Source organism: Chlamydotis macqueenii, chromosome 17 (assembly GCF_036417535.1).
Source record: "Chlamydotis macqueenii isolate bChlMac1 chromosome 17, bChlMac1.mat, whole genome shotgun sequence".
Classification (NCBI taxonomy): Eukaryota; Metazoa; Chordata; class Aves; order Otidiformes; family Otididae; genus Chlamydotis; species Chlamydotis macqueenii.
This window is the reverse complement of record NC_141572.1, coordinates 906,116-930,415: the sequence shown is the minus strand read 5'-3', so window position 1 is coordinate 930,415 and position 24,300 is coordinate 906,116. Positions and strand designations below refer to the sequence as shown.

Genomic DNA, 24,300 nt, shown 5'->3' with positions numbered 1-24,300 from the left:
ATAAATTAAAATTGCTTGTTAGTCAAAAAGCAGCAGGTCAGGTGAAAGTCACAGGACGTGTTGGCATCCTCCTTGTCAGTGAAGCTGTAGAATTAGAGATATCAAGAAAATACTTACGTGCATGAGCATATAAAATCGTTTTTACAAGCCTTCATTAGACAGCAAACAAACTCAAGATTTAGGTCATTACATTTCCCAAACTTGTTTTCCTCCAAAAAAGGAGAAGATACAGAAGTCACCAAAGGTGTCGATTTGTGTAAGTAGGCTTTTGTGTTCGCCCAGCTGAGAAAAAAAACAACTTGTAAACCCAGTATGGGGAAGTGAGGAATGTTCAGAGATTTTGACTTGATAGAGGCTGTATTTGTGGTGCAGTGTTACAGCCCTGTTTTTTTATCATGTTTTCTTGCCTCTAGCGTTACTGTCAAAACATCTCAGGTTTCTGAAAGCTATTTGGCAAAGCGTTTCTGATTTACAGAGATTTAGAATTATGTTCATCAGTGAACCATCAAAGACACAACCATCAGTGTTCTAACCCAATGCACTTCTTCCAGTAAACATTAGTAACAAATACTTCTGGAAAAAAAAAATTTAAAAAATTGAAGAGGTGGATTAGCTGTATCTTACCTACCCAGTGAAGATGGAATTATTACTCTGCTGTTGTCCATTAGAGAATTTCAGAAAATAGGATTGTAAAAGGACAGATTAACTATACTGAGATATGTGTTTCTTTATTTAGGCTTAATCTTTTATGACACAAAAGTAACTGTGATGAACAGAGTGCTGAATGCTACTGTCCAAAGAACTGCTGATCATGCAGCCCCAGAAATCACCCTGGATCCCTTGGAAATAGTTGGAGGTATGGGAAACATTGACCCTTTTCAAAATCCATTTGACTCCATTGCAACAAGTCAGATCTGTTTCAACCAAGCTCGCTAATGCAAAATACTCTGAGGATGAGGATTTGATGGTTTTCTTTTGTTTCCAAACAGGGGAGATCCGTTCCTCGGAAAATTCCTATTTCTGTCAGGCAGCACGCCAGCTAGCCTGTGTGCCGTCCTCCCAGCTCTGCGTTAAACTTGCCAGCGGTGGAGACCCTACGTATGCTTTCAACATCCGGTTCACAGGGGAGGAGGTTCATGGAACAAGTGAGTCGGGGTTACGGAGTTACCAGCACGGGTGACGTCGGGTACAGTCCTGAGAACTTCATCCAGGTGGAATCCAAGTTTTCACCGGAATGTGCCCCATGTTAACTTTCAGGAGCAGCATTACCTTTGTGGTGTTTGTAGTCCTGCAGATGGAAAAGAGGGAAGCTTCCAAGAATTGAGCAAGCCAGATGGTTAATTTTCATATTTTAGCTAATACAGCAGGAAGTGCGAGTGCCTGGGCGTGCAATTTTGCTAACTAAAGCAAGTAAATAAAGTAATAGTAAGTTGTTTGGAGCATGGGGAAGAGCATTTAGTAAGAATGTCTCTTCAGTTTATTTTGATGCTTGGCCGTGGCAAACTCCCTTGGGTTGTCCTGTGGGTTGCACGTACTCCAGGAAGAGACTTGATTGAAACAGGAGCCAGGAAAATCTTGCTTTGCAGATCTGTTGAATTATTGATATGGTATCAACATCAACGGAAAGTCAAAGAAAAGTCAAAGAAGAAAATTGATTGCTGCTATCTAAATTAATGCAGTCTGTGTAGGGATGGCAATGGGTCATTTTTGGAGATTCATGGGGTTGTATGGAGTTAGAGAAGCCCAAAGTGCACTTCTTGTATCACCTACAGGGTGGTGTCGTCCATCAAATTGTGTACAGGAACATTCTTGTAAGCGTGCACCTACTAGCTGAACAAAGGGCTCCCTGACGCCTTCTCTCAAGGGGAATTATTTTCTTTGCAAGGTCTGTGGTGGTTACTGACAGCACCTGTAAAGAGATAAATGTTACGTCCACAGCTCAGCATCTGTAATGGTTTCTGATGCGTTGCCTCGCTGCTTTTAGCTGCAGAAGTGCTCCGTTGGTACGCAGACAGCACCACTCCTCTTTTAATCAAGTAACAAATTCCATTTGCGGGGCAACTGGTGTAACAAATGTTGGTGCTGGTCTTACACAGAGTGCTGGAAGACAAAGCAGCACTCAGGAATTCAGCAGGAAGCAATAATTCAATGAATACTTTTGGCATGTAATTAGACTGTTTAAATGTGGGCTTGTGAATAGCAGGCTGACGTGGCTGGCATCTACCCCACTCCTGTTTAAGCCACGTGTCTGTGCAGAGAGGTTAAGTGTGTGCTCTGAGGCTCGAAACGTGATTTCCAGGAGAGCGGCAAATGCTGGAGTACAAGGCAGAGGTAAGAAGCCTCAGAGGGCATTCATTGTTTTGCCCCTCTCTTTTTCAGGTGGATCTTTCCGTCACTTCCTTTGGCAAGTGTGTAAAGAGTTGCAGAGCTCCTCGCTCTCCCTTCTCCTGTTGTGCCCGAGCTCTGCGGTCAATAAGAATAAGGTGTGATATCTCAATGCAAGAAATGAAGTTGCTTTTCTCTTTTTGAATGCATGTGTTTGGACAGGAGCAGAATACATTCAGTGCACCTGGTTCAGTTGTCTGATTTAGAGGTTGTCCATCCCAAATCAGAGAAGTCGTATTCTGCTGCTGTTACTCCAGGAACGTCACCAGGAAAGTCAGTCACATTTCTAGCAGAATAAGACGCTCCGTCCGCGCTATTTAATGCATATTTAGTGTCCTCCTGTGTTGCGCAGTAGATGTGTTATGGAAACAAGGTAAAGCTTACAGCAGCTGAGGTGTAGTTCCTTCCTAGGAATATCCACAAGGTAGGAAACAGCTCATTTCTCTCAAGACCAACTGCGTAGCAAACCTGGCTTTGCAAATCTGGACTGTGTCTCAGAAACATCCCCCAACTCAAAGACTTAGATATCGAGCTGGTAATGCAAATACAGAACAGTCCTGTGAGTGCTGCTTAATAGAGCTGTGAAAGTGCGGCTCTTGAGGAGACCAGCGCTATGGTGTTGCTTTTGGGATAGGATAATGTGATATAATGTCACTGTATCGTATATAAAGACTCCGTGCACACTTGAGCAAATCCTTTTGTAGCCAACTAAACAGCATTCATCCTCTTCAAATCGGTATTTTCACAAGCCTGTTAACTTGTGGACCTGTCAGGTGCGCATCAGTTGTTAAATACTGTTTTGTGTGCTCTGTTCTCTTTGGTTTTTTTCTAAAGGGGAAGTATATTTTGACACCTAGCCCCATAACCTACGCAGAGGAGCAGCTGTTCCATTTCTTTGGGCAGCTCTTGGGTATTGCAATTCGAGCAGATGTTCCTCTGCCACTTGATCTCCTGCCCTGCTTCTGGAAGACCCTGGTGGGAGAGCCACTGGATCCTGACCTTGATCTCCAGGAAGCTGACGTCCTCACCTACAACTATGTCAAAAAATTTGAAAATGTAAGTCACATTTTTCTCTTCCCTCCATTTTTTTTTTTTGTTTCCCCCAGTTTCCCCCACAAGCACACTGTTCTAGTAGCAGCTGACTTTACTATGTGCCCTGAACGCTTGGCTTCACAGCTAGATGTTTTCATGTGAGCAGGGTCGTGAAGTGTTTCAGCTCACTTTGGGTGAGGGATTTTACATCCTGATGTCTTGGAAAAGCTGCGCAGTCTCCTCTGCTGCCAGGCACAGTGGAGTTAAGGCTTCTGAAACGTTCACTGGAACTTGGTGTTGCTAAACCAGAAAATAACCCAGCAAAGCCATTGCTGGCTTCCACCCCCCATGATGTCCCCAGATGACAGAATGAGCGCACTTTGCGCGTTGTGGTGATACCTGGATGAGTCACAAGGATAACACGCTGCGACATGCTGGTTATCAGGTACTGTTCTTGCATTTCGTGACAGATAAATGATGAGACAGAACTGGAAGCTCTCTGCGCAGAAATTGCTTCTCAGCATCTGGCAACAGAGAGCCCTGACTGTCCCAACAAGCCGTGCTGCAAATTCACCTACCTGACCATGACAGGGGAAGAGGTGGAGCTGTGTCCCAGGGGCAGGCACATCCCAGTGGCGTAAGTAACAGCCTTCTTGGCAGGATGTTGTACTGGGTTCCATGAGAAAGAAGCATCTCTGGAATAATTTTCCAAGCACCAGGCTCTCTGGAGATGCTTTTGTAACAAGCGGAAGGCTGGAACTATCTGGGAAGGCTTTACGTTTGCTGGCAGAAGTTGGAATTGCTAGTGCTGTTCACTGCCTTTTGTTCCGTAAGAGACAGACAGCTGAGGAGGAAGCTGAGGAAAGTGGAATTAAATTGGGAAGCATCAGAATGCAAATAGCTTAAAGCTCACTCTCTATTATTCAAAAGTGGGGTCTCCCCATAAAACCCTTCTGTATGTAACGATCTGGGGTGGGGCAGGAGGGCTCTTAGACGCTCTCCTGTTTTGTCCCAAATCTCTGCCCTTGCAGGTGGGAGAACAAGGACGTGTATGCCACAGCGATCCGGAGCTTGAGGATGCGTGAGCTGCAGACTCCGGAGTGCATGACTGCAGTGCGCGCTGGACTCGGGTCTATCATTCCCCTGCAGCTTCTGACGACGCTGACGCCTCTGGAGATGGAGCTGAGGACCTGCGGGCTGCCGTACATCAACCTGGAGTTTCTCAAGGTGCGAAGAAAACTCTGGCAAAACTCTGACACTTAGAGGAGAGGACCTTCCCACATGGAAGGTGTTAGGGGAGAATCTTCTGCTTCTGGTACAGCCAGGACGGTCCTTGTGGGATTGGACACCCTCCTTTGCCCCCAAGGAAGTTTTTTAAAGATTTCACTGGGTTCAGGAAATAAGAAGAGTGGGGCCTGTTCCAGAGAGGAGTAATGAACTTACTTTTTAACGTCAAATTTTAAATTTGTCTCCATTTTACTAAGCTTTATTCAGTATTTGCCACGTGGGCTAAGGGCTGAAAGAGCAAATAGTTTACAAAAATCTAAAATTGATCCATAACAGGTAACTGCCCATCCTAAACACTTGAATTTCAATACCATAGGAAATATGCCATAGAAAGAACGGTTCTCGTGTGTCAGGAGTTGTAGAGCACGGTCAGCGATGGGTGTGAGCATTGCTTTGTGCTTTGCTTAAAGAGCAGCGAAAGCAGCAGTGGACATCTCGCTTGCGTTTCTCCCAGGCACACACCATGTACCAGGTGGGCTTGATGGAAACTGACCAGCACATAGAGTTTTTCTGGAGCGCGCTGGAGATGTTCACTCAGGAGGAGCTCTGCAAGTTCATCAAGTTCGCCTGTAACCAGGAGCGGATCCCCTTCACCTGCCCGTGCAAGGACGGAGGCCCCGACACCGCCCACGTCCCGCCGTACCCCATGAAAATAGCGCCCCCCGACGGAGCTGCAGGTCTGCTCGCTCTCTGGCGCCTCGGGCCGAGAAAATCGGTTCTGCTCCTCTCGTGGTGCTGGCTTTCAGTTCCTCCTTGGTTAATTTAAACGTGCGGTCAATGCACAAAGAATGACAAAAGAGAGGCAGGTAGCTATGGCCGTAAATAAGAAGGGAGCAAACTTGGTTTTACACCAAGTGAAAATAAAATATAAAATAAACTTTAAGGACTTAAAACACTGCCCTCTAGAGACAGTAAGAGATTTGGTACGGTCTGTGCGTTGTGTGCTTTTCAAATGATTGGACTGTCAGAAAAATGCTGGCCTGGGGGCTGACTGGGCGGCACGGCGGTGTTTAAGGTTCCAGAGACAGACTGGAGTTTTATTATTTTGTTATTTCAGTGAGGGGCGTGGGGGAGGGATGCTTCGAGAGAAGGGTGAAAAGCGGAGGGCGCGTTCAAACCCCTTCTGGCGCTTCTTCCCCCGCAGGTTCTCCAGACTCGCGGTACATCCGTGTCGAAACCTGCATGTTCATGATCAAACTGCCCCAGTACTCCTCGCTGGACATCATGCTGGAGAAGCTGCGGTACGCCATCCACTACCGGGAGGATCCGCTCAGCGGCTGAGCGGGAGCAGGGGTGCCTGCAGGCGGCTGTGCCGGTTGTTTCGTGACTCTGCTAACGTTGGAAACCCTTCGATTCACGTACGGATACCTCCTGTAACACTGCGTGACGAGCTGGAGGTTAATTTATTTTCTGAACTTTTGTTCCCGTTGGAAGACTTACATTTTGTATTTGTAGACTTTGTGGTGGACTGGTTATTTTGCTGCCTTGTTTGTGGAATATTTGTAGGATAGTTTAGTAAAGACCGGTTTGTGTATAATTTAATTTTGAAAAACCTTCCAACATGTACATTTCTAATTTTGTAATTTAGAACGACATGACCCATGCAAACACAACAGAAGCGAGGGCGTTCTGAGTGCAGGAGCGCTCGGAGGCGAAGGCTCATGGATCGCTCTCCCCTGAAACATTTTTGAGTACAAAAAAGGAAGGAATGGGGTGTGGGGAGGGAATGGCTGCTGGGCACCCGCAGGAACAGAGCACGGTGTCCCTTCTGTCACAGGCGGAGATCGTGCAGAATTTCTAGCACTTGCTTGAGTTTTAGAGCAGAAGATATCCTGCCAACCTGCATGTTCACCTTTCCACCCTTTTCTTGTACCTTTTTAAGCTCTGAGCAAGCACACGGGAGGCTGCCACAGCTCAGTTCGGGTTTCAGCTCGACGCTTTCGATGAGGAAGATTTGTAAGTGAAAGGGCCACGAGTCAGTTGGGTTCTTGCCCTAGATGTTCTTGAATGTCTGCTTTGCTTAGCAACAACATAATTTATTGTAATTAAAATATTAGCAGAAACAAAATGGCTTCTCTCTGTATGGTGTAAGATACCAGGGTTCAGGCTCATAACCTGTGACTTTATCCTATTTCCGAACAAGCTGTCAGAATTATCAGTGTGGTTAAACACCAGGAGCTCCTTTTTGTACTCAAAAATGATCTTTGATCTAAGAGCAGCTTATCCTGGAAGCGTGGCACTCAGAAGGAGGAAGAGGTGGAGGGAGGCACAAAGCCACTTGTTTGAAGATAAAGCCTCTGTTTTCTAGGGAAGGACAGTACAGACTGGGGAGAGCACGATTCTCTGGGTTTAGCTTCTGTATCTCGTGAAATACGTCCTGGGGCAGCTTCACAACACCACAACACGTCGATCTTCCTCCGCTCGTACAAAAGCGGCGGCCCTGCACTGGGCGCGTTTAAAAGCGCGGCGTTGCTTTGTGAGAAGGGAGAATTACCTGCCTGCAAAGAACGGAAGAGAAGAGCTGAGGTCGCTGCCGTGCTGCTGGGCTCAGCGCTATCTGTAAGTTAAGTGCCAGTGCTGAGCTGCGAGTTCCTTATTTTCCTTCCAGCGTGCTTAGCGCACGTCAGCCACGTGGACCGTCTGCGGCGGGGGCGCGTGACCGTCCCTCCAGGCTGGTGTTGTGTGTCTCTTTAGAAGACAGCGTACACTCGTTTGGCTCGTCGGTGGTCACGGGGACTGAAAAAGCTGTATTTATTGTATATTACTGTGAATATCGGGAATGAGTGTGTGGTACCCGGAAGATAAAATGTGAGTGAGAGAGAAAAGCCTCACCAGGTGTGTATATTCCTGTTCTGTGAGCGAGTGGAGCCGCGTGCGTGCAGCAGTTGTAGAGATAGTTGTTGGCATACCGTCTCCAGATCCCGTGGTTAGGAAAGCTGTTACCCCTCCGTTGCATACCGCCCTTCCAAAGGGACAGGCACCTGTAGGAAGAATATTTACTCTTGAACCTTGTCCATTTGCTGGTAGAAGCATATATGTAGCTGAGAAATCACTCGGAGTAAGCGCAGAAACACGTGGAGTTTACAAACACCAAGGGGAAAACTAAGCAGGAGGAACAGCTCGGAGCCCGTTTGTTCCCGAACGGATGCTGCAAGGAAATGTGAAGGATGTCCGTCGAATTTCACGGCAGAACTCCAGCGCTCCCTTCGCGGTTTCGTCCTGGCGATTGGGTCGTGCGTTTGTACGGGGCTCAAATTGCAGTGGAACCCCTCACTGGCAGGGGGTGGAGGACACAGCGCGCCAGTGCTTCCTGAGGCTCCCACTGCAGCCCTGAGCAACAACCTGCTGCTGCTGTCCTCTCCTTCCCGAGAGCACGTCCGCGTGGAACGTATCTGCATCTCGGCCCTGAAAAGCGTGCTGTAAAGTTACTTGATAAGTATTTATTACAATTAATTATTTATGATTACGAATAACGAACTTTGAGTCAATGCTGTTTACACCTTGCTGTGTAAATGGAGCTTCTTATACAGGAAAACCATCACACCAGTAAATAATCTGCATCGACTTGGGTTTTTCTGAGGAGCGGTTCGAGCCCTGCAAGAGAACGAGTTGTGCTGGAGGTTTTCAGCTTTTTGGGTTTTTTACGTTACTGGGAAGGAAGCGCTGCAGTGGTTCGGCTGTGGCTCAAATGGCCTTTTAATTAAAGCTTTTCTAATCACCATTACTTCCTTGTGCTTTAAATGAACTGTAATAGGCTTGTTTGTCAAAGCAAAGATTGGTTTGTGATTTTTCTTTTTTTTAATGTATATTCCTTCAGAATGTAAACTCATACTGAACAGCGGGCGAACTCCGCAGGGGGTTTCAGCTCTAGCTTGGTGTGTGTCCATCTCGGTACCGTACACGGCGTTGCCCCGTTAAGTGCTCTTGGCCATACAGTGTACACTTGCATAAAGGAGATTCTTAGCATCCCTGCGATGTATCGTGTCCTTATTTGGGGCTGGAAATAAGAATTTAAAAAAAATAAAATAAAATAAATTCCTCCACTGCTGAGGCCGCATTGACGCAGAGGAGTAGAACTGGTGGAGCTGAAGCTGCAGGTGACCTGCGTTTAAATGCCACGTTTCTGGTTAATACTCTGTAATTTGTACTTGGAGCAGAGCTGTAACTGTTTTGTACGAAAGCGGAAGCAAGCACAACGACTGCTACCACTTCTCTTAAGGGAGACAGTGCAGCATTTCTCGTGCCTGAGGAATAATGCACCTGAGCCCCCGCACCAGCTCAGGAGTTCGTTATTTTTCGTACTGACGATCTCTTCCCCCTCACAAACCAGCAGCGCCAGCTTAGCAGCCCTTACCTTGCCGCAGCCGTTTTCCCCAGAAATGCCAGCGCAAGCTTGGGTGCCACCTGTTTTCAAATACCTTTATTCTGCTTTGCTTGTACAAATAAATGCTTACAGTTGGTGGAAGCGTCCGTAAAATGTCTTTATTGTAGCGGAAGATCACTTCAGCCACCCTTGGTCGTCTTCCATCCCGTGCTGGTGGGACAGCGCTGGCAGCAGCCCTGCCCCAGAAGCGGGGCTGGCTAATTAGCGCTGCTCATGCCATCTGCTGCACCCAGTTAATTAGGCTGATGCCCAAGGTCATTATCTGAGACCTGCCTCCTCCAGGTTTTGCCTTACCAACTCCCAGGGCCCGAGGGATGCCAGCAGCGCTCATAAAGCAAATTAACAAAGGCCTAATGCCGGTAATAACAGTGGAACACCCGTTAACAGGAGCCCGGTGGCTGTGACTGAAATAAACTTCAGGGCTGATAAACCTGCCCTCAAACAGCGTTTGCGACCCCCCCTCACCCCATGAAATGGATTTTTTACTGCACGGTGGCTTGGGACAGCAGTAGATAGATTTTATTACACAGAATTTAAAAAGCTTGGGCTAACACAGCGTCAAAAAGCGTTTTACAGGCACCGTGGGCTCAACGCGCCTTCCCCTGACAATCACATCCCCCTCGCCGTGTCCCAGGCCGTGTGCCTCGCAGCGCAGACCCCTCCGTCCCGCTGCGGCTGTGCCCCGGGCCCAGGGGGACGCAGGGTGTCGCTTTAGGAGCTGGCGCGGCTGGGAAGGGGCCAGTAAGCATCCCAAACTCTCTTCCGCGGGGCGTCACACAGAGCCGGGAGGGGAGCGTGCCCAGGGCCAGCGTGCGTGTGCTGGCTTGGGGTGGTGCCAGCAGAGCTCACAGAAGTAAAAACCTGCGGTATACTCCACTAATTAAAAATACATCTACATACATATATATAAAATGATCACTGCCTATAAAAATTTAAATTCATAGAAATGACACGGTGATACAGGAATGTACTTGCGCTCGGATCAGTAAGTACTCCAGTGTGTAGTAACAGCTTTTTTTTTCTAAGTGGTGGCTCACTTCTCTGGATAATCAGATGCTGGGCGCTGGGTTTTTGCCTAAAGGGAAGGGGGGAAAAAAGAAAAAAAAAAGGTAAAAAATGCGGTTTTGAAAGAGTACTTGATAACGAGGAATCGATCCACGCTCACTGAAGCAGCTGATCCACACCTCATGGGTAAATGAGCTCGTGGGCCTGGCAAAACCATGACCAGGGTAAGGGCTGCGCACTGTCCCGTTCCCACCCAGCCTCGCCGGGCCCAGCCGGCAGCAGCACCTCGCCCCCCAGCCCTTCGCCAGCCCCGTGCGGTGAGGGCCCGCAGAGCGGCCTGGGCAGCGCTCCCCAAGGGCGGCGTCAGCCCCGCGCCCGCTCACAGCGCGAAGCACCGCTCCTGCTCTGCGCCGGCCGCCTCACCTTTGTGCTCCTGCGCCTGAAGCCAGCGGCACCATCCGACATCCCCAGGCTCCTTCCTCCGCCGTCACTGCTGCTGTAGAAGAACAAGGACGCTTTCAGAGGAAGCAAACCTTCAGTGCTCTTGCTGCGCAGTAAAGGCAGGTCCTTCACCCCAGGGAGACTCTGGGGGGGGCCTAGGAAGCAGCCCTGTGCTCTTCTCCTGCAGCACAGGCATCACACTAAGATTTTTAGGTTTCATTTTGGGTTTATGCACAGCGGAGTTTTGAAGGAGCAAAGAGAAAAGCGATGAGCACGCTGCAATGGCCAGATGACAAAGCATTACCCTCCGCTGTCTCCCAGGGCCCATTTTGTCCTTTCTGATACAAAAGCCTGAGTGTGCTGTTTGAAACTCAGAACAGCAGCGGCCAAATTCAGTTGAGTGAAACCCTTTCAGCTCCCAGGGAACTAAGGGGGATCCAGATTCACACCGTAAGGAAACGAGGCCGAGGACTGAAACGGATTTGTCACTACTGCTGCTGTGGGGCTGCTCCTGTCTGAGGATCAGAACCAGGCCTCAGGCCGCGCCCCCACTTTCAGCAGAGCAAAACTCGGACGGCGCCGCTGATCCCGGAGGCTTCAGGGCAGGCCCAGCACGGCTGCTTGAAAGGGAAGAGAAAGGCGTTACCTTGGCTGGGCTGGAGTTCTCGAGAGGCCAGGGGTGAAGGCTTCCGAAGGGAAGTTCCGAGTAGGTCTCGCACGTGGCGTTGTCCCACCTGCAGGTTCACTTGCACCTCTGTTCTTGGGTCTTCCCTCGCTGCCAGCCGCCTTCCTGGGCTTCCCTCTGGAGTCGGGAGCATCGCTGGCTCTCGCTGAAAAGGACAACGGTGCCTTCCTGGCATTTGTGATGTTACCCGGTGACTTGGTCCCCCATGCGGGATAGCTGAGCCTCTGCTGCCCAAAGTCTTCTGCGCGTTGAGGAGAAACATCTCCTGAGAGGACAAGGACACAGCGCTTAACAGGGACAGGAAACGCAGCATGAGACATCAGAGAGCATTCAGATAACAAAACCAGACCCAGCTCCCACTCCTGCAGCACAGGGCTTCGTAATCAGCATCTTTGAGGACACGAGTTTCAGTGATTTTCTCTTTCTTGTGTAAAACTAGACCAAGAGTAGGGGATTGAAGATTTTTAAATTTTGGAGACAGAACAGGGCAACTACATCTATTCAGCTGGGAACACACAGTGTTCCTGCACAGGTAAAGGAAAAGCACGTGCCCGGTCTGCGTTCTGCCCGCACCTTGATGCCTGCTTCGCCTCCGAGCCAGCTCGGCTGCTTCTCTTCTCTCTCGCTCGGCCTGAGGGGACAGCGGCTGCTGCGACGGAAAGCTGGCTGCTGGGCTGGCTGGGCGCAGGTCGCAGTGGTGCTGAAGAAAAACGTACACGTGAGTGTTTAAACGACAGCTCGTTCAGATTATTCCTGTAAAAACACCGCACAGCATCACCCCTCAGCAAGATTCAGGTTAGGAGGGAGCTGTTAGGAGGCAGATATTGCTTGCCAACACCCCATTTTCTCCTACACAGAGTTTAGGAAGTACTGTCACTATAATTCTAGGACATGGATGGGACTTCTCCTCAGTGTCGAGCACGATATTTAGCAAAGAACAAGCTACGAAGTTTTATCAGATCTCACTTCTATTAATACTGAATTTACGATCACCAAGGAGAGGAAAGGCCTAGAAAAACAAATAAAATACGCCTTCACTAGTTTGTTAGCTAGGACTGTAAGAGCTGTGCAACAGCAAAGGAGCGAGCTCAGCATTTTCCTGACTTGTCTGTAAGCAGCAGATTCCAGAGGACTGACTCTTCCACGTGCGCACCACTCTCCCAGATCTGCTCTTCAGGTGCAGAGAAGCGTTAAAGCACCAAGTGGCCCAACTGGTATCTGTCCAGCATTCCTGAAAAGCAGCCACAGCTTCAGCAGCACCGAGAACTGGCGTTCCTTCCGCGTCACAAGTCTCAGGCAGCAGTGCACAGAAGAATCGGCGTCCCCTAGCAAGCACTACAGCACCCATCGCTCCAGAAACCCACCGCTTCTCTCTGAGGCCGAGCTTTCAGTGTATTCACGCTCTCACCCTTTCTCCTTCATCACATCCACCCTCTGAGCCACTCCTCCAGCTCCTAGGTTTGCAGTCTGTGTTGCCTGCTTCCTCTCTTGCCTACGCAGGCTTGCGCTCCTCTCCCACCTTAGCTGTGACTCATCCATCCTGCTTCCAACAGAACTTCTATATATAAAGTCCAACATTTCCGTTGTGCAATTGCAGGGCCTTTCGTTCAGCTTTCGTTACACGGGCTTTCAGAAATAATTGTTATTTTTCAGTAAGAGCCTCAGCACACCACAACATTTCAGAGGGGACCCAAGAGGCTTTGTTCAGGAAGATCTGGCACAGGGGACAGCTACGTGGGTTCCTGAAACGTGCCACAACAAGAGGCCACAGGACTTGGCACAGTTCTTGAACAACCGGGTGTGATTTGACAGATCACGGTCTGTTTAGTACCTGATGATGAAAGATTGTCTCCTCTTCTAGTTGGATGCCACAAAATTCACACGGAATCATAATGTTTCCTTCTGCCTGGACAGCCTGGGGCTGGGATGAAGAGAGAGACCGACAGGCGTTCAACCCCACGGCACGCAGAGCATTGTATTCTCGTGGACTTGGAGAAGAACGTCTTTTACTGAAGGAGGCAAAGGCACTTGCTGGGTTACAACCTGTCTGTTATGCAAGAAACATGGAAAAATTAGTTCTCCTGTTGAGCATAGATGGACTTTAAAACCATGCTTTGCAAAGACCAAATTGCTGGAGTTCCCAGAGCATCATCGAGTGAAGGCTGCACCCTTGTTCAGTCACGCGAGCAGAAAAAAAGTCTTTCCTGCAAACGCCCAGAGACAGTAAGAGAAAGTACTACACCTGGTGAAGAATCAGATCTTCGGCAGGGTAGAGCTCCTCACAGAATTCACACGGCAACATGATGGTCTTGTCACCTGCAAAGTACGTAATGGTTACATCCCCTGCCTGGAGAAGCTTGATGCAGTTGGATCAACTTGTCTTCAAAATTCCTAAGCAACAGGCTCCTGCTCTGTGGTGCAGGACAGCAACCAGAGCAAACGCTGAGGAAATAAGTTACTCTGGTCCGCTGAATTTCACATGAGCAAATTCACGTCACCCAGAGTGAGAACAAGGTTTTGGGGTCAAAGATGTATTGAATGGTCTGGTAAAAACACCTGTTGCTGTCTTCAGTAAATCCTTCAGCACCTTTTCTCCTCTCAAAATAAGCTGGCACTTCAGGTCTCCCCCAGATCCTCCCTTCCTATCACGTTTACTTAACAAGAAAGTTGTCACCTACTCAGTTGTTATGAATCTCTCACCACAGATCAAGGTCAGAGATTCACTGTAGCTTTTACTTCCTCTTCCCTTGCTGTCTTTCCTTTAGTAATATCTCTTTGAAATAAACTATTTTAAACATTAATATTGCTACATTTTGAGGGAGCAGAAGATAAAATTTAAGAAAGGAAGGAAGAATAGTACTCCCGGAGAGTCTAATCTCCTGTGTATTTATTACCTAAAAACGATTTAGAGAGTGTCTCAAAGAGAGCAATTTTGACATTTTACAATACCTAGACAACCTTTGACATTCCCAATCCAAGAAGCCTCTCTTTCCTTCTCCATTCCCTCCAACTTTAAGGAAAAAAAAAAAGAACCAGCACAACAGCATTTATACTTACTTTTTATGTGCTTTGATGTGCTAAAAGACACTACAGAGTCACTGGAGAAGATATCTGACTTGTCCGTTTCATTAAGACAGGCCGGTGGCACTGACTCTTTGGTGCAGTAGCTTTCCCAGAAGTCACTGGGAATTTCAGCTGCAGCATTATCGTGAGGATCATTCTCGTTTTGTAGGCTAAGAGCCAACACGTAGTCCAAATCGGCGTTCCACTCTTCATAAAGTGAAGAATGAGCGTTTTCATTTCTCTCCAGCTGCTCCAGTTCATGCTCTTCAAAAGAGAAACAGCGTAAATTTGAGAGAACGTTAAGCCTGCAGCAAGCAGTTCACTTCTGTTCATCAGACTAGCTCACCCAGGAGGGTCTCACACGTGCACGTGCGGATATTACATTTGACAACAGTGGGAATTGTACATGTTCAGAAGAAAACCATGAAACGCTTTCCCGTAGGACTGCTGCACTGAAAAGAAAACCAGGGTTCCAGAGCGGGGCCCCAGACTCAACTGATGATGCCTACAGAAAGGTGACGTGCTGCGCCTCCACGCTGGCCGGTGTCAAATCTCTGGTATTTCATCTGTACTGATCACACGAGAATTTTAAACAAAGCTTACACGTGCACAGAAACACTACTTGTGAGCACTCTGTGGAATTTGGTGTAAGTGGCCGACAAGTTACAGCTCTTCAGGTTATCGAGTTTTATAAACTAAGCCTAGAAGTTATTTCTACAAGCCAGGCAGTTTCCTACAGCAAAGGCTGTAACTTAGTGTTCTGCAGTGGTAAATCCTCCGAGCGTCCCGCAGCACAGACTCAGCCGAGAGCTCGTGGGAAGAGCATGTCCTACGTGTGACATGACCCTCTGCACGTGGAGGTAAGAGACTAGAGGCTCAGGAAAGAGCAGGAGCATTTATAATACTCTCAGCTGTGCCCAGACAGGACGCTACTGCAGAAATGCGCAGCTCTACATAGGTGAGCCAACATCCAGGTCTTCCCTACCCTTCTACTTAACTGCAGGAAGGAGGAGTGCAGAATTCCCAGTGAGCAAACAACTCCAATTTCATTTTTAAGCTAGATACTTTGAGACAAAAGAAGAGGCAGTGGACTGGGCTTTCCCACCAGGTACCTCAGCAGTTCTCTGTTTGGCTGGTTTGTACCTTTGCGGTTCTGTTCCACAGCCAGAGTCCCACTCACAGTGCCTCTGGAGCTCTCGTTATTCAGTATTTTCACAGAAAGCTACAAAACCTGATACTTCGATCAGCTGCCAAATGTCAAATTAGAAGCCAATTATGACTCTTCTCTACACCTTATCTCGCTTTTGATTTCTTCGTGCTGCCAAAACATTTCTTCTGCTAACGTCCTGAAGTGTTTTGTCTCCTACACAGCTGCTATAAATCTGATTTTCTAGCACCCTGGGCGTTCTCCACAAAGGCCCAGCACAGTTACCTGATATCAGTCGGTTTCTAATGTCTCGAAGGGGGCGCAAATCTTCATCCTCATCCTCAAAGCAAGGCACTCTTCTGCTTCCTCTTCCTTCTCTGCCCTCCTGCCCACAGACTCGAGGATGCTCCTTCAGCTCTTTCACCATGATGTTACGACCGCACCCACCACACCTCTCAGTCCTGGCTCCGCAGTAAATTTCATGGTCCTGCAGCTTGCTGAAAGCGAGCTGGATGTCACAGTACTGGCAGAGGGCAGGGCGCAGAGGGCACGCTGACGCCTGGAAAAAGAAAGAGGGATTATTCTTTGCACAGGGAAGACTGAGGCAAAGGTGGAGGGAGGTTCTCAGTTTGCTTAAGAGTTGAGCGGTCTATTGTTTCTTTAGCCAGATCCAAAGCCAGACTGAGGAAGAGCCTGAAATGAGATACTATGTGAGAAACATAAGAACAGCATGTTGCATAAGCTGTGTAGTCACAAACGCGCCAGCTGAAGCACTCTGACTACTCAGAATATTTTTTTAAGATCTGTAACGCTTGGACAGCAGATTCACATGGTGCTTTTGAAGTTGGCTTTTAGATACGGTCTTGACACCCAGTACTAATCACATTCCATTGAGTACCGCTAAAAAACACGTTTGCGTGTGTTGTATTAGGGAACGGTTTTACAGCACATTTACTACTCAGCAAGAATTGCTTGCATATGTTCTTTACCCTGGGCTGGGCGAGAGGTGAGTTGCCCTTCAAAAGGGGTTAAACACAGATGAGATACAGATGCTGCAATACTACATCATCACTGGCTTTACAAACAAAACTAAAAGCACTACACAGAAACGTGCAGGATAAACTACTCCCAGGATTTTGAACTGGACGTATCTTCAAAGAAAATCCTCTATTCCTCACCAATAAGCAGACTTGTGTGGCACTTCCAGAGCTGTCTTTAAATGAGCCCCTGGGAAGGGAAGGTACTGACATTTCTAACAAGACTGCCAGTGTCAGCAGCCAATAGGATTCAGGAACTCAGAAAATCCCACTGTGTCCCATTTAGTTTATTTTACAAGCTATTTTTAAAGTCTGTCTGGGCACAATAAGGTATTAAAATTCACATAATGACTGCAGCAGAGTCAAAAATGCGTAATGTGAAAGGAATTTTAAAAGTCAAGTTAATCATATTCCGTACTTTTGAAACAGCGTGTCACTTTTCATCTTAATCACTAGTAAGGACAGTCTCACCAATTATCACAGATCTCCCTTTGGTATGAAGACTTGAGCAGGCTCCACCACCTTAAGGCAGTTTCCAACCACCTTCTCCCAGAGGGTGGGAATTTAGAAAGCACGGTTCAATCAAAAGGATGCAGAAATCACAGGCTGGAACCCAGCTCTTGGCTGACAGAAAGGCTCTGGAATCAGTGCTTGCAAATACCGTAGAGTATCTCCCAAGTGTCTCATGATATAAAGTCCACCAACCTCATGATCCTTCAAGAGACTTTTTTCTATCTTCATCCCACACTTGCAGGTCACCTACAATAAACAGACCTCATTAGATTAATTGCCATGGAAGTCAGCAATTTTAGAGGAGAAATTTGTTTCTCACCTGCACGTGTTCAGACTCAATATGGTTTTTCATTTCAGACTTTGGGATTGATTCACTGCAGTAGCGACATACTTCAATATTTCTCCTACAGTGGATTTCATGCATGATGAAATTAGCAACAGGAATCTCCTTTGTGCTATGAGAAAGTCACAGAGGTTACTTTTCAGAAAATGCACTGACAACAATTTCAAGCGGTTTCCATAACAAAAGAATCCTAAGAAAGCGTTCTATGAATTCATGGTTTAGAGAACTGTGGTGGTTTAGCCCGGATCACCACAGAGTTCCTTATTCACCCTCCCCCTACCTAGTGGGACAGGGGAGAGAAATTGGGAAGAAAGGAAAACTCGTGGGTTGAGATAAAAACAGTTTACTAAAAATACTAAAAACTACAAAGCTAACAGGATATAAGGATATTAATATATATAAAATATACAAAATGAACAATGTACAATTTCTCACCACCCGATGTCCGAATGACCGACGCAGCCCGTCCTGAGCAGTGATCACAGGAACAACACCGAGCAGCAAGCAAAAAAGTGGGGAGAGCAAGCTAGCAAGGTAGAGGGAACGATGCCAGCAAGCAAGAGAGAAGAAAAGGATGCCAAGGGTGCCCAAACGGATACCCGACAAGAAAAGGAATAACTGAAAATGATGCCCCCTCCCATGGGCAACCCCCACTTATACACTGAGCATGACGTTTATGGCATGGAATACTCTCTTTGGCCAGTTTGGATCAATTATTCTGTCTGTCTTTCGCCCAGCTTCCCGCATCTGCACGTTAACGAGACTTGGAAAGCCAGACAGTGTCCTTGGTCTCATTAACAACAACTCGTATCATCAGAATGTTTTTATCAACATTCTTCACACACAAAATCCAAAACACACTGGCTACCGAGAAGAAAATTAACTCCATCCCTGCTGAAACCAGGACAAGAACTGAGTACCTAAAGAGAAAGGCAAGCCCAACCGGGCCTCCGTGTTCCTTACAGTTGGGATATTAACGTATACAGCACACAAAGGTCACAGTTTGCACACTCATTGAGATAAAATCAAGGAGGTTTTATTTCCTCACGTGAAAAACAAATTCTGCAGCATAAACAAGTTATCACCAGGTTCAAGTTAATAAACTGTTGTGGTTTAACCCCAGCTGGCAACTAAACACCACACAGCCACTCGCTCACTCCCCTCCCCGGTGGGATGGCGGGGAGAATTGAAAAGGAAAGCTTGTGAGTTGAGATAACAACACTTTACTAGGACGGCGAAGGAAGATATAATAATAATCATATATATAAATAATTATTATGATTTTGATAATAATAACAGAATACACAAAACGACCGATGCACAATTTCTCACCGCCAGATGACCCGACAACCGACACAGCCCGTCCCAAGCAGCAATCACAGAGCGGAACCGAGAGCAATCTCAGAACAGCGATCTCCAGATCTCTGCCCACCAGCCAATCCCCCGTTACAGACTTCCTTTGGCCAGTCTGGGCCAGCTGTACTGGCTGTACCCCTCCCAGCTTCTTGCACCTGCACATTAGCAAAACCTGGGAAGCTGAAAAAAAATCCTTGATCTCTTAGCGACAACTAATAACATGAGCGTACTATCAACATTCTTCCCATACCAAGTCCCATGCTAAATCCAAAACACAGCAGCTATTGGGAAGAAAATTAACGCCATCTTGGCTGAAATCAGGACATAAACTAATCTGAGACAGTTTTCCCCGAAAATAACTTGGCTATGAGAGGTCAAACAGTGCTCTGCTTGGCAAAAATATGTAATAGATCCTCTTATGTCACATCTGCTCAGGGAATGATAGCAGTAACCATATTAGTCTGGAGCCAAAATTCCCCAACTGACCTCATTTCGAAGACACTCGTTTTCCTATCTCGAGGAAGATGCCAGGCTTACAAACCCAAAAGGTCCAAAAAGAACTGAGGCACACCGAGCTCAGCCCTTACTCCTGCCTCAAGCAGGTAACATCATTTCTGATGGATGCATCATTCCTTCCCTGCACACAAGGAATCAGCCTTCAAACCATCAAAATTAATATTACAACCTATTGTTTGGTGCCTTCCGTGTCACAGAGGACAAGCACTACAGCTGTGTTCTCCCCTGCCGGGTCCCAAGCAGCCAACGGCCTGGCAAAGCAACAAAGTCCAGCAGCGGCGTCTCAACCGCCCATACCACTTGCAAACCAACTGGACTGATGTTGCAAGAAACTGTTTGGATTCCGATGTCTCTTTCAGGAAAAAAAAAAAATGTTAGTTTCTTTAAGCTGCTTGTATTTCAGAGGCAACCTCTGAGATTACACCGTTATCAGTAAATGTATTACCGACACGGGAGCTCCTAGAGAACTGTAACCAAAGAGAGACAACTGCCACATCAATGCGTGCCACTGATTCTGCTCTCACAGCTCTGCTTCCGAGACACCCAGCTGCCTCAGAGAAACCTGGAACCCGTACACCATGTCTGCCCCACGGAAACCCACTCTTCCGTGAGCCGGCCCGCCCGAAGGACCGGCGCCCAGGCACCCAGCATCCGCTTTCGGTTCTTACCAGTTCCCGCACAGCCGGGTTTCCGCCTCGGTAACTGCGGCGATCGCCATGGTTTCGGCCGGGGGGTGGAAGAGAGGCGTCCCGGTCCCCTTTCCCTCAGCGCCGCTCCCCCCAGCGCGGGCCCGGCTGCTCCCTCCCCTCAGCCCGGGGGAGCAGGAAGGAGGAGACGCCCCTACCCTGGGCAACGCGGGGGGAACCGACCCGACCCAGCCCAGCCCAGCCCAGCCCCGCGCCCGCGGCTCCCCGGGAACCCCGCACCGGGCCCGGCCCCGCCCCGCGCTCCCTACCGGCCCCTTCACCCCCGCCCCCGGGCCGGCGCGGCCGGCGGCTGCGCACTGCGGTTCTGCGCTCTCATCATGGCGGCGCGGGGCCATGTGCAGGACCCCAACGACCGGCGCCTGCGGCCCATCTACGGTACGGACCCCGCGGTCCTCCCCGCCCCTGCTCCCCCGGCCCGGCGGGCCGACCCGCCGTCACGGTCCCGCGGGGTTACCCCGGCCCGCCCGGCGGTGCCCGGGGACGGCGCGGAGGGGCCCGCCGGGCGGCCCGGCCCGGTAAGCGCTGTGTGCTCCGGCGGGGCCCGCCGCCCGCCTCGCCCGCCCCATCCCCGGCGGCGGGGGAGCCCCGCGTTCCGCTCGACGGGCAGCGCGCTCCGGGGGTCGATGGGCAGCCCGGGGCTGGAGGTGGGAGCGTGGCCGGGCGGGGGGGGACCCGGGCTCCGTCCCCGCCGCGCGTGTTCCTGCGGGCAGCGGCGCTTCCCGCCGAGCTCCCCGCTCCGCTGCCGGCCCGCGGGGACTCCGCGCTCGGAACCCCCCCAGCCGTGTCCGGGGGCCTCTGCGGATTTGGCGGAGGCGGGGGTGTGGGGGGGAATCTCAGCGCCTTTCTGTCGGCCGAGGTAACTTCGGTCGGCGTTTGTTTTCTGCCGCGGGGAAGTTAGGAACGGATTAATTCATCAAAGGAACGACAGCGGTCACGGAAAGCTTCAGGTTGTGTGTCGAGGTGTTGTGGCACAGACTAATTACGGTGTTAGGAAAATTAATTGGGAGGCAAGAGTGAAGTAGTTAGGAGGAGATGGTCTCCTTGAGAAACCTCTTTTATTCATCTGTCTCCAAATATTTCCGAGGGTGTTACATGCGATTGGGTTTGCTTCAGAAATGGTAGGCAAGCTTGGCTCTGTTTGTGCAAATACAGAGAAAAGAAAAGCAGTTCCCCAGGGTACAGCATCATCTCGTCCCTAAAACTGAAGAACGGATAGAGATTTCAGAAAATGCTCTCAACTTTGTCAGCACCAGGAAAAAAAAATCTCCCTCCACAAACATGTGGAGAGCTGCCTTCCTTTGGGGTGGACGCGCTCTGGGAATGTCCTTTGCCGCTCGGGCGGTGAGGATGCTGCAGTGTAGACTTGCATCCGTGAAGCGTTCCACGGAATGGAGGAAGGTAGTTTTGATTAAAAGAGTAAATACACATCTCTCTTAAAGTTCTTTGCGTAATTCTGAGCGCAGCTGTGCAGTCTGTCTTTATGTAACAATTTAAAGTTTTTTCTTTTGCTGTTCGTGCTGTGATTGCCTTTTTTATTAACATGCAGTTATTTGTCTTGTAACCTGGGTAACATTTAAATGCTCTTAAACGAAAGAGCTTGATAAATTCAACCGATATTAAAGCAGATGATGTTTGAGATGTATTTCACTGTATTGACTTCAGAGAGTATAGCTGTTAGGGAGAGAGCTTTAGAAATGCTTTCTGCTAGTTCTGGAAAGGATTCTCTGCAGTGTGAGAGCTGAATTCAGGCTTTGGTGCTGCAGGACCCGGTTCCGTTTGCACCGCGTGCCGCGGGTACTCAGAGTTCCTTGACAGCTACGTTTATCTTTCATCTTGATTTGTTCTCCTTTCACCTGAAGGTTCACGTGTTGCGTTTCCAGCCCTTGAACATCTCTACCTACAGACTCGCAACTAATGTTTAAGTTTATTTTCCTTTAGCTTGAATACATTTCGAAGTTGCTAGCTACTTTGGCTTCCAACAAACTTACTTGTTGTTAACAAAATACTGTCTTTTTATTCTGGTGCAGTTTAGAGAGGTTTGTGGTTTATTTGATTCACTTCAGGAGATCTAAAGTGGAGATCTTATCGGCACAGTTGTTAAACAATCCAAGACAGGCAGTGCAGCGTGGCAGGTAATTTGTGTGTAACTGAACTGCAACACAGATCACCGGCAGAGGCTTCTTGATTTGGGCATCCGCAGCTTTGAAACCTTGTCACTGGGAAATCCCTGCTTGAGCTTTAGTGTTAAAGGTGGTGCACAGGTTTTCCTAAGTTAAAATAGCCATCTAACCCGTGTAAGGACAACGCTTGCCTGTTTCCAACTGTATTTTGTGCGGCAGTATTTTGTTTCGGTTAGTGTGGGCAGGCTGCCTTGTTTGAGGTTTTGTCTGTATGGTCTCAGGAGTCCAATTAGCTCTGCTTTAAATCTGCAGCGCGCGCTTGGCCATGGACGAAAATGTTAAAGCTGCCGAATATAAATCTCATTAGTATAGATGCACACTTTGTGCCATATACCAAGGAATTACTGAAGGTCACCTCTCTACTCAGTACTGGAGTTCTTTCTCATTATGAGAACTACAGTCTTGATGAGAAAAAGATGTGTAGCATGATTTCAATTAACTGGTATTACCTCTGTTCAGTTTGGTAGGGGAGAGGCTGGGGCAGTGTGGGCAGACCCTTCCCTGTTGGCACGCCAGGTGCAGCTGAGCTTTGCTGCTGGGTTTTGGTTAGTAACTGTTAGTTCTTGAGGGAGGGGCAGCATAGAGGGGTCGTGGTCTAATTTAAAATTGCTTGTTTGTAGTTGTCTAATAACATGATGTAGGTGAACACTCTGTAGGTGAAGCTGAAAATTATACTATCGAGCTGGAAAAAGGAGAAAATGGTCTCGAGACACCAGAAGTTTTACTGGATAGTGGGATATCCCCCCAGGAAATATTGAAGTTCCCCCTGGGAGCTTCACTTTTCTGTTTTTAAAACCAGCCCTGCGAAAGCATAGCGATGCTCTGTTAGGGACAGATTTGCTCTGCCTGACACACGGACTGTGTGGACAAGTAGGTCTTCTCACTTGATGCTCCGCTAGATTGCACGTGTTTAGTTCCTGACCTGCTGCCTGGTGAAAGTCATTGAAAGTCTCTCGAAGGCACGCCAAATTAATTTCTACTTTTACTGAAGCAAAGAGCCGAAGCTCCATTGCTAGCAAAGAGCTGCTGCTGCAGAGCCCGCTCTATTATAGGTCTCTTTTGTTGCTGTAGTGATCTGTGTGGAGTAATTACAAAAGCTTGTTTGTTTGAGTGACTAAAACTGATATCCTGAGATGAATACTTCATCTACAAAATGACATGTTTCCTGAATGTTTGGCTTAGCGGTGATTGTACAAGGAAAATGCGGCTTGCACTACTGGCCCGATGGCATATACTCCACGGTAAAACTGGAGCAGCTTTCTAGAATGCTCTTGTGTTCTGTTGTAATACTGTATATGTTCTTATGCAGATTATCTCGATAATGGCAATAATAAAATGGCAATCCAGCAAGCGGATAAGCTGCTCAAAAAACACAAGGATCTTCACTGTGCAAAGGTAGGTGGTTGCGGTGCACTGACCTGATTTGATGAGCGTAGCTCCTGAGACTTGGAGTGTTTTGCTGAGCCTTTCGGGCAGTGTCCGTCATCTTCCAGAGACCACGGTGTTCTCTCAACCCTCTGGAACTTCTCGGGCTGTTGTAATTCACGCAGTATCGTTTTTGCCTGAAAACTCCTACCACTTCTGCGTTTTGAAAGCTTCCCAAGCTGAAGCGAGTGTCATTGACCGGACTCTTGTTTGTGTCCCTTTGCTCTGGTCAGTTACTGGAAGAAAAAAAAACTGAAATTAGCAGGGCTGGTCAGTTCTCAGCCTACAGGTAGGGGAAAGCGAGTGGCAGCTGATGCCTTGCAGCGGCGTGCGTATTTGTGAAGAAATGCAAAGCCACGCTATTTGATGCAGCTTCCATTTGGAAGTTTTCCTCTACAGCCGTATGGATAGGAGCTGAATAAAACCTGAAGGTCTGTAGAACTAATGAGGTGGTTGGGGAAAGCCTCTCCTCACCAGGAATGAGAGGATTTTTGCTGGTAAGTACCGACTGTCTTTCTAACAGCTACCTCTGTGTTGTGTCAATAGGTTCTAAAGGCAATTGGCTTGCAGAGAACTGGCAAGCAAGATGAAGCTTATGCTCTGGCACAAGAAGTAGCAGCACTCGAACCCACAGATGATAATTCCTTGCAAGCACTAACTATTCTTTACCGGGAAATGCATAGACGTAAGCTTTTTCCTTTCATAATTATATGCGTTCTTCCAGAAGTGTATGTGACTCACAGTTTCATGGGAAACATGCAGAGTCCAGGGTTCATGTACAGGCATGTTATTAA

General features: G+C 48.2%; 3 protein-coding genes across 6 annotated transcripts in view; 2 read left to right on the top strand and 1 right to left on the bottom strand.

Annotated features, from left to right (window-relative positions):
• The window catches only part of HECTD4 (HECT domain E3 ubiquitin protein ligase 4), a 75,155-nt gene extending 66,485 nt beyond the window's left edge, over nucleotides 1-8,670 (top strand). For 2 of the 3 annotated variants that reach the window (XM_086761907.1, XM_086761906.1), the window contains exons 69-76: nucleotides 737-856; nucleotides 990-1,145; nucleotides 2,380-2,483; nucleotides 3,220-3,441; nucleotides 3,888-4,054; nucleotides 4,449-4,644; nucleotides 5,159-5,381; nucleotides 5,849-8,670. In XM_086761907.1, the coding sequence (XP_086618033.1) occupies nucleotides 737-856; nucleotides 990-1,145; nucleotides 2,380-2,483; nucleotides 3,220-3,441; nucleotides 3,888-4,054; nucleotides 4,449-4,644; nucleotides 5,159-5,381; nucleotides 5,849-5,985 (1,325 nt within the window). In that variant the 3' untranslated portion in view covers nucleotides 5,986-8,670. Of the gene's footprint in view, nucleotides 1-736; nucleotides 857-989; nucleotides 1,146-2,379; nucleotides 2,484-3,219; nucleotides 3,442-3,887; nucleotides 4,055-4,448; nucleotides 4,645-5,158; nucleotides 5,382-5,848 lie in introns of those variants that run through there. The other variant, XR_015260489.1, reaches the window with a different exon arrangement.
• Nucleotides 8,671-9,102: 432 nt separating this feature from the next.
• Nucleotides 9,103-20,042, bottom strand: TRAFD1 (TRAF-type zinc finger domain containing 1). The gene is made up of 11 exons (XM_086761908.1): nucleotides 19,863-20,042; nucleotides 17,299-17,434; nucleotides 17,172-17,225; nucleotides 15,715-15,988; nucleotides 14,277-14,546; nucleotides 13,462-13,535; nucleotides 13,051-13,266; nucleotides 11,793-11,919; nucleotides 11,181-11,484; nucleotides 10,517-10,586; nucleotides 9,103-10,163 (listed from the first exon to the last, which is right to left on the bottom strand). The coding sequence occupies exons 1-11, from the start codon at nucleotides 19,910-19,912 to the stop codon at nucleotides 10,122-10,124; spliced, it is 1,617 nt and encodes a 538-aa protein (XP_086618034.1). The 5' UTR covers nucleotides 19,913-20,042; the 3' UTR covers nucleotides 9,103-10,121.
• A 174-nt stretch (nucleotides 20,043-20,216) lies between these two features.
• Nucleotides 20,217-24,300, top strand: part of NAA25 (N-alpha-acetyltransferase 25, NatB auxiliary subunit) — a 29,868-nt gene continuing 25,784 nt past the window's right edge. The window contains exons 1-3 of one of the 2 annotated variants that reach the window (XM_086761303.1): nucleotides 20,217-20,276; nucleotides 23,391-23,476; nucleotides 24,053-24,191. In XM_086761303.1, coding sequence (XP_086617429.1) covers nucleotides 20,219-20,276; nucleotides 23,391-23,476; nucleotides 24,053-24,191 — 283 coding nt within the window. In that variant the 5' untranslated portion in view covers nucleotides 20,217-20,218. Of the gene's footprint in view, nucleotides 20,277-23,390; nucleotides 23,477-23,806; nucleotides 23,938-24,052; nucleotides 24,192-24,300 lie in introns of those variants that run through there. The other variant, XM_086761304.1, reaches the window with a different exon arrangement.